Source organism: Mobula birostris, chromosome 6 (genome assembly GCF_030028105.1).
Source record: "Mobula birostris isolate sMobBir1 chromosome 6, sMobBir1.hap1, whole genome shotgun sequence".
Lineage (NCBI taxonomy): Eukaryota > Metazoa > Chordata > Chondrichthyes > Myliobatiformes > Myliobatidae > Mobula > Mobula birostris.
Genome location: NC_092375.1, coordinates 156651862 through 156665305, shown reverse-complemented (window position 1 = coordinate 156665305; position 13444 = coordinate 156651862). Strand labels below are relative to the sequence as shown.

Sequence of the window (13444 nt, the reverse complement as noted above, 5' to 3'; positions counted from 1 at the left end):
CTGGAGAATTTTGTAAACAAGTTGACAGCAAAAATAATTTTTTTTCTATTTATAGTTTACTGTGGGTGAACTACAAGACATTTTTTTGGGGTTGGACTGTTTACTAAGAGCTGAAATTCAGTTGGATTTTATTTCAGCTGGTCTGAATGTAGATGCTTACTGATACACATTGTTCCTTTTTCACAGTTCCTTAGCAAATGATGCAGTCCATACCTGCAGCAGAATAATCTAGTTCATATTGACTAAAGGTCTATAAAGTGGCAGATATCACTTATGCCACAAAGATCTAAGGCAATATTTTCCAAGAAGGGAGAGTCTAATTTCTGTCAATATCCTGTGGGTAATTACTAAGCAAAAACTCATCTGGGGCAAACAACTGCTTAAATATTATTGCCAAAAGAGCAGATTAGATGCTTGGTAACCTATGTTGACTGACTTGTCTATGTAGCACAAATCAGGAGTGTGATGAATGCTCTTCATTTCTCTTGTGTTGATGTTACAGCGACAATCCAAAAAAATTACTTTCTCCAGAATAAAGCAATCCTTTTGATTAGACATCTTAAATATTAAATTCCCTCACCACTGAAGAGCAATGACTGCAGCAGGTACCATCTAGAAAACAACAATGTAGCTCTCGCCTACGCTACTGAGACTTGCATCTCCCAGTGTCATAACCAGGGAACACCACTATCTGTTCTCCAAGCTGTATCTTGACCTGGAAATGCTTTGCTGTTTTGTCAAAATCAAATGGTCTAAATCCTGAATTTCCTGAACTCCCTATCCAATGACAGTGGGGATACCTTCATCAGAAATACTTCAGAGATTCAAGAAGGCAGCTTGCCACTGCCTTCTCGAAGCCAGTTGGGGATGAGCAGTAAGCAGTTGTTTGATCAGTGAGGCCCAGAGCCAAGGTTCCTTTATTCAAAACATTTTATCTTCATTTTTCCGTCAGGGTGCATATGTTGCTTCAGTTAAAAAACTTGAGCTCCAAGTGTTTTTCTTCAAGAAGAAAAAGCACTTAAGGTAATTTTGATTTATACATAGATGTTCAAGTATATTACTTTTATAATGCAAAACAAGTCTGGAAAACCTGGTTTACAATTGAAACAATAATAATTCTGCTTTGGTTTGAGGTTTCCTTTGAGTGCCAAATATTGCAAAAGAAGTACTAATGCCTTCACCTGTGTAGCCTGTCATCCACAGGAAGACTGTATAGCAACAGGTCACCAAGATGGCAAAATCCGTCTCTGGTATGATATTTTTATACTTAGATTAAATTCATCTATGTTTGGCTGCTAGCATGCAATTAGATTTGTTTTTTTCTACTATTTGTTAAGTCATTTCTTCTTGCATAGTAAAGTTGGAATAACTATTTCCGATTTTGTTATGTATTGCTCTATCTCCAAATGCACAAAAATGCAAGCAATATAATAAAACTTATTACTTGTGACCTTTGGGTTCTTGGTTTTAGCTTTAATTTTATTGATAAATAGCATTAACTAGTCAAAAGCTTAAGAAGTTACATAAAAGCCCAAAATACTACAGTTTTTAAACTAAACGATCCACGCGGGTTAATTGGATTTAAATTGAATATTGTAAATGAAGTTGTAGTGAATGTGATTGAATTCTTTAATTTTACAAAAGCTTAAAGAAATTGTTCTGGCTATAAAATGGCCATTGGAATTTATTATTAACTCTTCTGACTCTGCCATTTAGTCTTACAGCCTATAAACCTGATAAAACACACAAAACCACAGTCTCCTCCATTGTAAATGCGGCAATATAGAGCACATGGTTGCAAAAGGCATCATTTGTGAGAAAATTATAGTGTATAGTACTTTCTCAGGCAATATTTTACACATATGTAGTCAATTTAATAGACTGTTGGTCCATCATTTTCAATTAATAACTAGTTCTAGGAGACTAAAAATGCAAATAACAAAATGATACATATCACTACACAAAGCTAGAAGTAAAAGCTCTTCATATACTTTTGAACATAAAAATGAAGTGAACAGAAAGGAAGTATTTTACATATTTATCCAAAACCTTAATTAAGAAAGCATAATTCGATTCAGACTATAAATTTAACCTGTGGTGCTGTATAATTAATATATAAAAATAAATAAAATTAGGACATTATAGTCTTCAGAACAGCATAGCATATTAGCAAATGAGCCACAGTGCTAGTGCCATGAATCAAAAAATGGCTGGACATGTTATATTATGAAACATTAATTAAATACCTATCATGTAAGTAATCATGTAACTTTGAGGTACACACTACAAAGAGCTATTCCAGCTTCAACATTTTTTATTATTTTAAATTAAATTAGAGAAAAGCGGAATTTCTTTTCTTTAACTTCTGCAAATTGCTTGACTTGATTTATAATTCACAGGTGGAAATTTTATGACAAAAAGGAGTATACATACTCTTCACTGCATTGGCATCATGAGGCCGTCAATGACTTGATCTTCTCAACAGAAGGTAGGAAACAAGCAATTTGATTTCTAGCCTAAATTTCAGGGAGTGAGTTAACAGGTTTTAATGCACCTTATTACTATTTAAAGCAAGTTTAGGAAGTTTATTTTAGAACAGGGGGCCCCCAACCTTTTTTGTACCGTGGACAGGTTTAATATTGGCAATATTCTTGCGGACTGGGGATGGGGGAGGGGGGGGTGTTCAAGTAGGGTTAAACTCACCTCAACATGTCTTTTACAGTGAGGGTCGCCAACTTTCTGACTCCCAAATAAGGGACAAAAGTAGCAGTCAAATCCTGACAAAGGGTCCCGGCCCGAAATGTCAACTGTACCTCTTCCTATAGATGCTGCCTGGCCTGCTGTGTTCACCAGCATTTTTTGTGTGTGTTGACGGGACACTTGTGTTTACCCTGAGAAAGACTACCATGACCACGAAGCCTTGCGCAGGCACCTGTGTGCGCATGCACGTACGTGCCGAATTTTTTTTTACAAATCGGTTTTGGCTTGATCTTCCCAGCTACACTGTACATACATTATTTCTACTTTATATAGGCTGTGTATTTATCATATCATTCCTGCTTTTACTGTATGTTAGTGTTATTTTAGGTTTTATGTGTTATTTGGTAGGTTATTTTTTGGGTCTGGGAATGCTCAAAAATTTTTCCCATATAAATTAATGGTAATTGCTTCTTCGCTTTACGCTATTTTGGCACGAGAGGTTTCATAGGAACGCTCTACCTTAGCAGGGGAAATATGGGATAAGGGCAGTCCCGTATGGGATAAAGGCAGTCCCGTATAGGACAAACCAATTTAGCCCAATATACGGGATGTCCCGGCAAATATGGGACAGTTGGCAACCCTATGTTCAAGTTCAACAGTGCGTGACAGGGAATGAGGAAAGGTGCAGCTGACTCATATCGTTTCCTCGTGGCCCGGTAGCATATACTTTGCAGCCTGGTCCCAGTCTGCGGCCTGGTGGTTGGGGACCACTGTTTTAGAACAAATACAAAGTACATGTAAACAAAAAAAGGAAACACGACCAGGCCTTCTGCTTTGAAACTGTTGTCTTTCAATAGGATCATAGGTGGTCATCTACCATTGTTTTTTCACTATCCCCATATCTCATGATTTCCTTAATATCGAGCTATTTCCGAATATCTGTTTGAACAAACTCTGTCTAAGTTGTATAGGCTGCACCACTGCGTCATCTTTTCTCTCAGAAGTGCAGCAGAAAATTAGCCAAGTTTTCTGTGCTTTTTTCAGGAATAAAGATGATATCACCAGGCCTTGACCAGTATCATTTTGTCCTCTCTAACCACAGGCAAGGTCCCTGAGGGCTGACAAGTAGCAAATGTTGTTCCATTATTCAGGAAGGCAAATAATGTTGATACTGAAAATTATTAACCGAAAAATCATATTTCAGTGGTAGAGAAGCAACCAGAGAGGATTCTTGGGGATAGTATTTATGAGTATTTGAAAAACCATGGCCTAATTAGAAACAGTCAGCATGGCTGTATGCAGGGTAAATCACGTCTGACTAACATGATTGAGTTTTTTGAGGAAATGAAGGTAGAGCTGTGGATGTAGTCTACCTGGATTCTGGTAAGGTGTTTGACAAGGCCCCTCATGGGAGACTAATCCAGAAGTTTAAAGTACATGGAATCCGCAGTGAATGGTCATTTGCATTCAGAATTAGCTTGCACACAGCAAACCGAGGTTAATAGTTAATGGGGGCATGTTCTTTCTGGTGTTTCATGCAGATCCGCACTGAGACCTCTGATGTTTGTGATGTATATAAGAGACTTGGATGAAAATGTAACACTCACAACACGCTGGAGGAACTCAGCAGGTCAGGCAGCATCCGTGGAAACGATCAGTCAACGTTTCGGGCCGGAACCCTTCATCAGGACTGAAGAGGGAAGGGGCGGAGGGCCTATAAAGAAGGTGGGGGGAGGGTGGGAAGGAGAAGGCTGGTAGATGCCAGGTGAAAAACCAGAAGGAGGAAAGATAAAGGGGTGGGGGAGGGGATAGGCACCTATTCCTTCTTCACCTTTCCTGCCTATCCCCTCCCCTACTCCTTTATCTTTCCTCCTTCTGGTTTTTCACCTGGCACCTACCAGCCTTCTCCTTCCCACCCTCCCCCCACCTTCTTTATAGGGCCTCTGCCCCTTCCCTCTTCAGTCCTGACGAAGGGTTCCGGCCCAAAACGTTGACTGATTGCTTTCATGAATGCTGCCGACCTGCTGAGTTCCTCCAGCATGTTATGAGTGTTGCTTTGACCCCAGCATCTGCAGAGTATTTTGTGTTTTGCATGAAAATGTGCATGGTGTGTTAGTAAGTTTGCAGATCATACAAAAATTGGTGGTGTTAAAGACCAGCAAAGGGTATGGCAGGATGTGCAGTAGATCAGTTGCAATTATTCTTTGGGGTTCTACCGTTTCTGTCATTCGTTAGGGTTTTTCTTCTGTTTCGTGGATGGCTCTGAAGAGTAAGAATTTCAGGTTGTATACTGTATACATTCTCTGATTTTAAATTGAACCATTAAATATGGGCAGAGAAATGGCAGGTGTAGTTTATCCTGGCCAAAATGAAGTATTGCACCTTGGGAGATCAAATGTAAAGGTACATTATTATTGGCAAAACCCTTAATAGTTTTGTTGTGCAGAGTTATCTTGGAATCCAAGTCCATAACTCCCTTAAAGTGGCTACACAAGTTGATGAGATGGTTAAAAAAGGCTTATGGAGTGCTTTCCATTCATTTGACAAGGAATTGAGTTCAAGAGTCAGCGAGTTTTGTTCCCGTTTTATAAAACTAGTTAGGCTGCATTCATTTCTGTTTGCTCCTTTACAGGAAGGACATAGAGGCTGCAGAAGAGGTTTCTCAGGATCAAAGAGCATGTGCAATGAGGAGAGGTTGAGAGGAGAGCTCATCAAAGTTTGTAAGATTATGAGAGGCATAGAGAGAGTAGTCAGACAGTATCTTTATCCTAGGGTTGAAATGTCTACTACTACATGCATTTAAGGTGGGGGGGGGGTAAGTTTGAAGGAGATATGTGGGACAGGTTTTTTTTACACCTAGTGTAGGATGCCTTGAATGTGCAGCCTATGGTGGTAATGGAATTAAGTATATGGATGTGTTCAGGAAGCTCTTAGATAGGCCAGGGAATATACAAGAAATGTAGGCAGAAGGGATTTGTTTAGTTGGCCATTTGATTACTAGTTTCATTAGTTCTGCGCAACATTGTGTGTTGAAGGGCCTGTTCCATTGCCAAGATGTTTATTTAAGAGATACGGCGCAGAATGGGCCCTTGCAGCCTCACGAGCCATGCACCTGGCAACCCACCTATTTAACACTAGCCTGATCACAGTGACCAGTTAACCTACTAACCAGTATGTCTTTGGACTATGAGTGGAAACGAGAGCATCTGGAGGAAACAGATGCAGTCACTGGGAGATCGTATAAACTCCTTCCAGTCAGTGAATTGAACTCTGAACTCCCTAAGCTGTAATAGCATCGCACTGACCTCTGCGGTACTGTGGCGCACCACAGTAAGGAGAAACATTTTCTATGTTCACATTCCAAATCATGAGTGACAGCTGAGCTGCTGTTGGGTATTGTTACTGATTTCCTTTTTTAGGAATGACTTCACCAAGTAATTGCCACCCTACTCCACAGTTGCATGCGCGTTACCTCATATTTTTCCAGCAGGTGCGCTCATCTTGGAAGCCATGCAGGATTATTCGATCTGGAGGCCTGGGTGTCACAGCTAAACAGCAAAGCAGATCGAGCAGATCCTGGCCTGGAACAACTGGCAGTTTAATAACTCACTGCTTATAATCAGATATACTTAAAACTAATTCAAATAGATTTAAGCAATAAGAGCTTTTTTAAAAAAGTTTGGAAAACAAGGTACTTAATACTGGAAACTGTTATAAATTAAAAACACAAAACAAAAATGAACCTATCCTCTGGGCTGCAATTGGAATCAGTCATTGATTTCATTCAACTGAGTGGAGTCATACCACACAAATTACTTAAAGCTAGTGAAAAACTGTAGAATTGCATCACTGTGCACCTAGTCCCTCAGGTTTGTACACCAGCAGTGAATCCGGTGGCAGGGCAGGAGGTCAGATGCTTTGTCACCTGACCTATAGATGATCTCCAAGCTCTTTATTTTAGCAAACAGGTACAGAAGTCAGAAATGAGCTGACCTGCAAACCAAAAGATGAAGTTGACCTTGAGAAAGTCTATTGTGACACATTGACATTCTTCTGAGCCAATCTACTTACTCTAAATTGTGTGGTTTTGAGAGGCAGAATAGAAGGGGAAGGCAATGTGAGATGTGACCTGGAATTTTTCTTTTCCTAGTTTTCAGTTTGCTGGGATGTTTTGTAGCCATGTAATCTTTACATGATGGTTGCTTGTAAAAGGCTTGAAAAAGTTGTTCTCGGAACAATTTTTTTTTCCTGTTGCATTTATGTTTTGTAGGTACCATTTTGCTGAGTGGTGGAATAGAGGCTGTATTAGTTCGGTGGTGGTTTGGTTCAGAATCGAAGAAAGACTTCCTACCTCGTCTTGGTGACGCCATTGAGCATATTGCAACCTCTCCCGATGGTGCCTTCCATTCCACATCCCATGGTGATAATAGTAAGAACGGATAATTTCTTAGGACTATTTGTGATAAAGTAAAATTGAAGTTTATATTAAGCTTTTTCCATTATTTCTAGCATTGATCAACAAGCTTTTAAAATTCTGCAGTTTACTAGATTATAGAATAGTCATTTGATTTATGAAATTTTGTGTTTCTTCATTTGGGTTAAGATTTATCTGTTACTCTTTATATTTTACTGCTAAATCTTATTTTCGTGCCTTTAATATATAACTGATTTTTCTTTAGTCTGAGATATTGAAATATATTTTAATTGTAAACTGGACATAAGAACATAAGGAATAGGAGCAGGAGGAGGTCATCTGGCTTGTCGAGCCTGCTCCGTTGTTCGATAAGATCACTGCTGATCTGGCCATGTACTCATCTCCACCTACCTGCCTTTTCCCTATAACCCTTAATTCCTCTACTATGCAGAAGTCTATCCAACCGTGTCTTAAATATATTTACTGAGATAGCCTCCACTGCTTCATTGGGCAGAGAATTCCACAGATTCACCATTCTCTGGGAAAAGCATAATACTCCATTTAATTATTACTACCTTGTACAAGGTTGTAGAACAAGCCCATTTTTTAACATGCTATTTTCTGTTTTTACCACTAACTTTCCTTTTGGGCAGGTACTTTTCAGACAAAATTCTGAAATAACTAATTTCTGAAAGCACTCAACAGGGTAGACACCATTGGTGGGGTGAGAAACAGTTAATGTTCTGGAACTGACACAAGGCTATGTACCTTCTGTTTTACTCTCATCATACTGCTTACTCGTATGTCATTCGTATATGTATAAGTAATACATGTAATCAATTATATATGCTCACTAATTGGTGAACAACTGCTTTCTAACTTCTCTAAGCAAAGTGTCATGAGCTTGCATTCTGACGCTGTTTTTCCTACTCAAAGTAAAATTTTCACTGCAGTAATGACAAATCAATGTTGTTGTACTCCCAAGCCCAATAATTGTTTATTTAGCACTGTCGTCGGTCAGTTAGCTTTTCTCCTGTGATGCCGTTTAGCGAAGCACAATTTTCAAATAGCACATATGACTGTGATCAATGATTGCTCTATTTTTCTTCAAAATTTAAAGTGATACTGCAGATATTCAGAGCTACAAAAGGAAACTGTTGTGAGTAATAGGTGACTGCATTTGGGGAAGGGATTCTACGAACATTAGCATAGCAACCAAGGACAAATTGCTATCCTAGTCCAAAGCTGTCACGACTTGCTGAAAGGGTAGTGTTTTTACTGTAGATCCCTTCTTGTCCTTCTCAGAATCACAATCATGTTTATTATTGCTGACTTACATGATGTGAAGTTTGCTTTACGGCAGCTGTAGAATACAGAGACATGAAGATTTTCTGTAAATTACCAAATAAATAGGCAAATCTAAAAGGAATAACAAGGTAGTGTTCTTGGGTTCCCTGAACTATGCAAAAGACTAATGGCAGAGGGCAAGAGGCTCTTCCTGAATCATTGAGTATGGGTCTTCAGCTCCCTTCCAGCATACCTCATCCCAAAGAATTTTAAGGATTCGATTTCCCCGAACGACCACCTCGACCCCCACACCAATCTCCATTTGTGTTCTGAGTCTGTTGTCAGTTTGCATTCTCTTGTTAACTTCTCTATGTGCATTTATATAACAGTGCTTCAGGTTTAATTAGAGCCCTTGTTTCTTTATATGATTTCTAGCCTTCCTGTATAATTTCTAACACAACTGTGCCCATTTTCTGCATGCTTTGTAACTATATTTTAATGCAACATGATTTTTCTTTCAGGAATAGTTATTATAAGAAGCAATCTGCGGCTCTCTGCTATAATTCAGGGTTTGGTTAAAGGTATGTTGACATTTATTTGGATAATTTGATTTCACTGTAATCTCATTAGTATGCTCTTGCTGATTTTTGTCTATCTTCCCCCCCTAGGTCAGGAAGTTTTGACTGGTTTGATGATTGATCCAAGGAGCAAAGCTTTGGTTCTAAATGGAAAACCGGGGCATTTGCAGTTTTACTCACTTCAGACTGACAAGCAATTATACAATGTAAGTCTATGCAATTGTTTCAAAGAATTTTGCTATTTTTTTTAAATCAAGCTGCTACATTTTACATGAAATTGCTTGCAGTAACTGTACCAGTCCTGTGCGTGTAAATTTATTGTAAAAGATTTCCGTAATTAAGTTCCCTAAATTGCTGTTTGCTTTCTTTTTAAAAGAAAGAGCATGTGCATTTCCATTTGTTATATTTCAAAATAATTTTGTGTGACATATCTTAGGATGTTTAAAGAATATACTTCCTTCTAAGTCAAATAATAGAGTTGTTATATTTTGGGGTTTGAACATTAATGTGTATTCTGAAACATAAACTGTATGGTGTATTTGCCATGTCTGCATATACTCTGGAGGGATCCAAGATTTAGTTCAGCTGTTGTTTAGCTAAATGTTGAAGTTGATATATATTTTTGTTAGTCTTTAAGGTTTTGAACAATGCTTGATTTTGCAGCAGTTGCAGGGTTATGGAATTTACACTAATTTAAGACTGATCTTATTATAGTTGCCTTAAATAACCCTTGATTAGATTCAATTCATGGAATAGCTTGGTGGTATGAATAATCTTCAGCCAGGTATTGCTGTCTCAAGTAATTTCTAATGAAATTCTAGCATCTAGAATATGCAATACAAGCTGTTAAGATTTGTGCAACACTGGATTTATACAATAATAGAATTGTCAAAAATTGGTGAATTGTTTTATAGCTTCTCTTTCAAATGCTATGATAACGTTAAGTAATCAGGATGTGTCTTATTGTAACTATAGGCTAAATATTCACCAAAAATATCTTGAACAGATAATTTCATATTTAGATTGCATTCTGAAAATAGTTGCTGCAAAGGTCCAAATCAAAAATAAAGAAAGCCAAGTTTTAAGTTGAATTCTGTGGCTTTGTGTACCACCAAAGTTCAAAGTAAATTTATTATCAAAGCAACACACACAAAACGCTAGAGGAACTCAGCAAGTCAGGTAGCATCTATGGAAAAGAGTAAACAGTCGACATTTTGGGCCAAGACCCTTCTTCAGCACAGAGAGGGAGAGGTGCCTGAGTTAAAAGGTGGGGGGAGGGAAAAGAGGCTAGCTGAAAGGTAACTAGTGAAGTCAAGTGAGTGGGATAGGTGAAGGGCAGAAGTACATACATGTCACCATACAGCCCCTATAAGAATTCACCCTCCCCTTTTAATATGGCACACCAAATCATCACTGATTCAGCCAGTTGGTTTTAGAAGTCACATAATTAGTTAAACGGAGATCTGTTTTTGAAGACCTGTGTGTAGTCAAGGTGTTTCAATTGATTATATATCGTAAAAATACACCCGTATCTGGATGGTCCAACTGCTGGTGAGCCAGTATCCTGGCAAAAACTACACCATAAAGACAAAAGATCACTTCAAGCAACTTCACAGAAAGGTTATTGAAAAGCACAAGTCAGGAGATGGATAAAAGACAATTTCCAAATCACTGAATATCCCTTGGAGTACAGTTAAAGAAATGGAAAGAATATGGCACGGCTGTAAATCTACCTAGGTCAGGCCATCCTCAAAAACTGAGCAACCTGTGCAAAAAGGGGACTTGTCAGGGATAACACCAAGTGACCTATGACAACTCTGGAGGAGTTACAAGCTTCAGTGGCTGAGAAGGGAGAGACTGCGCATGCAACTGTTGCCTGGGTACTTCACCAGTCACAGCTTTATGAGAGAGTGGCAAAGAGGAAGCCACTGTTGAAAAAACCTCACATGAAATCTCGGCTGGAGTTTGCCAGAAGGCATGTGGGAGACTCTGAATTCAGCAGGAAGAAGGTTCTATAGACTGATGAAAGCAAAATTGAGCTTTTAGGCCATCAGACAAAACACTATGTTTGGTGTATGCCAAACACCACACATCAAAAACACACCATTCCTACCATGAAGCATGGTGGTGGCTGCATCATGCTCTGGGGATGCTTCAGTGCAGCAGGCCCTGGGAGGCTTGTGAAGGTGGAGGAAAACCTGATGCAGTCTGCAAGAGAACTGCAACTTGGGAGAAGATTTGTTTTCCAGCAAGAAAATGAGCCCAAGCATAAAGCCAAAGTTACACAGGAATGGCTTAAGACAACAAAGTTAATGTCCTGGAATGGCCAAGTCAGAGTCCAGACATCAATCCAACTGAGAATTTGTGGCTGGACTTGAAAAGGGCTTTTCACTCATGATCTCCATGCAATCTGATAGAGTTTGAGCAGTTTTGTAAAGAAGAATGGGGGAAAATTGCAGTGTCTAGATGTGCAAAGCTGATCGAGACGCAGACAGCTGTAATTGCTGCCAAAGATGTGTCTACCAAATACTGACTTGAAGAGGATGAATCCTTATGCAATCAATTATTTTATGTTTTATATTTGTAATTAATTTAGATCACTTTGTAGAGATCTGTTTTCAATTTGACACGAAAGAGTTTTTCTGTTGATCAGTGTCAAAAAAGCCAAGTTAAATCTACTGTGATTCAATGTTGTAAAACAATATAACATGAAACTTCCGGGGGGGGGGGGGGGCTGGGGCTGGTGGCTGGTGTGAATACTTTTGATAGGCATTGTACATAATACTTCTCTGCATGAGTAAGGGAATGTGATGCGAAGGCTATGGGGCATTCATTTCCATCACCCATAACACCACCGTGACATGACTGCACCACACCATAAGCGAGGTTCACAGGCAAGCTTCACTAGACAACATGGATCATAATGTGTGAGTATAGTGCCTGATGTCACCATTGCCTTTGTCTTTTGGAAAACCACCTCACACTACTTTGTCCACTGCCATTTCTCCCTGATCTGCAGTAATGAGTTCAAGTGGTGGAGCACAGTAGCCAGGTTTTGAAGTAACTTTTGTCATAATTGACAAATGCTAAAAAGGACTCTAAAATAGATGATATTCCATTTTCTTGGTTCTTGTAGCTGTCAAAATTATAAACTGAAAATCTGCCTTAACTGTGTCAGTTAATATATTGATATATATTAATGACTTAGATGAGGGAGTTAAATGCAGCATCAAGTTTGCGGATGACACGAAGCTGGGCGGCAGTGTTAGCTGTGAGGAGGATGCTAAGAGGATGCAGGGTGACTTGGATAGGTTAGGTGAGTGGGCAGATTCATGGCAGATGCAGTTTAATGTGGATAAATGTGAGGTTATCCACTTTGGTGGCAAAAACAGGAAAACAGATTATTATCTGAATGGTGGCCGATTAGGAAAAGGGGAGGTGCAACGAGACCTGGGTGTCATTATACACCAGTCATTGAAAGTGGGCATGCAGGTACAGCAGGCGGTGAAAAAGGCAAATGGTATGTTGGCACTCATAGCAAGAGGATTTGAGAACAGGAGCAGGGAGGTACTACTGCAGTTGTACAAGGCCTTGGTGAGACCACACCTGGAGTATTGTGTGCAGTTTTGGTCCCCTAATCTGAGGAAAGACATCCTTGCCATAGAGGGAGTACAAAGAAGGTTCACCAGATTGATTCCTGGGATGGCAGGACTTTCATATGATGAAAGACTGGATCGACTAGGCCTATACTCGTTGGAATTTAGAAGATTGAGGGGGGATCTTATTGAAACGTATAAAATCCTAAAGGGATTGGACAGGCTAGATGCAGGAAGATTGTTCCCGATGTTGGGGAAGTCCAGAGCGAAGGGTCACAGTTTGAGGATAAAGGGGAAGCCTTTTAGGACCGAGATTAGGAAAAACTTCTTCACACAGAGAGTGCTGAATCTGTGGAATTCTCTGCCACAGGAAACAGTTGAGGCCAGTTCATTGGCTATATTTAAGAGGGAGTTCGATATGGCCCTTGTGGCTAAAGGGATCAGGGGGTATGGAGGGAAGACTGGTTCAGGGTTCTGAGTTGGATGATCAGCCATGATCATACTGAATGGCGATGCAGGCTCGAAGGACCGAATGGCCTACTCCTGCACCTATTTTCTTTGTTTCTAACTGTCCCCTTTTCCTCCTTTAATCTAATCGTTCCATACCTTCCTCTTCCATTTTTCACTCTTGATCAAAGATTTAGTTCTCTAATTTAGTTCTGAGTCCTGATGAAGGGTTTCGGCCTGAAACATCTTTTCCATAAGTGCTACCTGGCCTACTGAGTTGCTCCAACACTTTGTGTGTGTTGCTTGGATTTCCAGCACCTCCAGATTTTCTCTTGTTCACTCTATTTTACATTTCATTCTTTCCTCTGTTCACCTCAACATCCTGAAATCTCTGATCATGGCATTGTGCGTCCCTCCTGTTG

General features: G+C 39.5%; 1 protein-coding gene across 1 annotated transcript in view; it reads left to right on the top strand.

Annotated features, from left to right (window-relative positions):
• The window catches only part of wdr75 (WD repeat domain 75), a 44004-nt gene that overhangs the window by 10391 nt on the left and 20169 nt on the right, over positions 1-13444 (top strand). The window contains exons 6-11 of the mRNA XM_072261699.1: positions 953-1023; positions 1134-1250; positions 2400-2488; positions 6971-7129; positions 8923-8982; positions 9070-9185. Coding sequence (XP_072117800.1) covers positions 953-1023; positions 1134-1250; positions 2400-2488; positions 6971-7129; positions 8923-8982; positions 9070-9185 — 612 coding nt within the window. The remainder of the gene's footprint in view (positions 1-952; positions 1024-1133; positions 1251-2399; positions 2489-6970; positions 7130-8922; positions 8983-9069; positions 9186-13444) is intronic.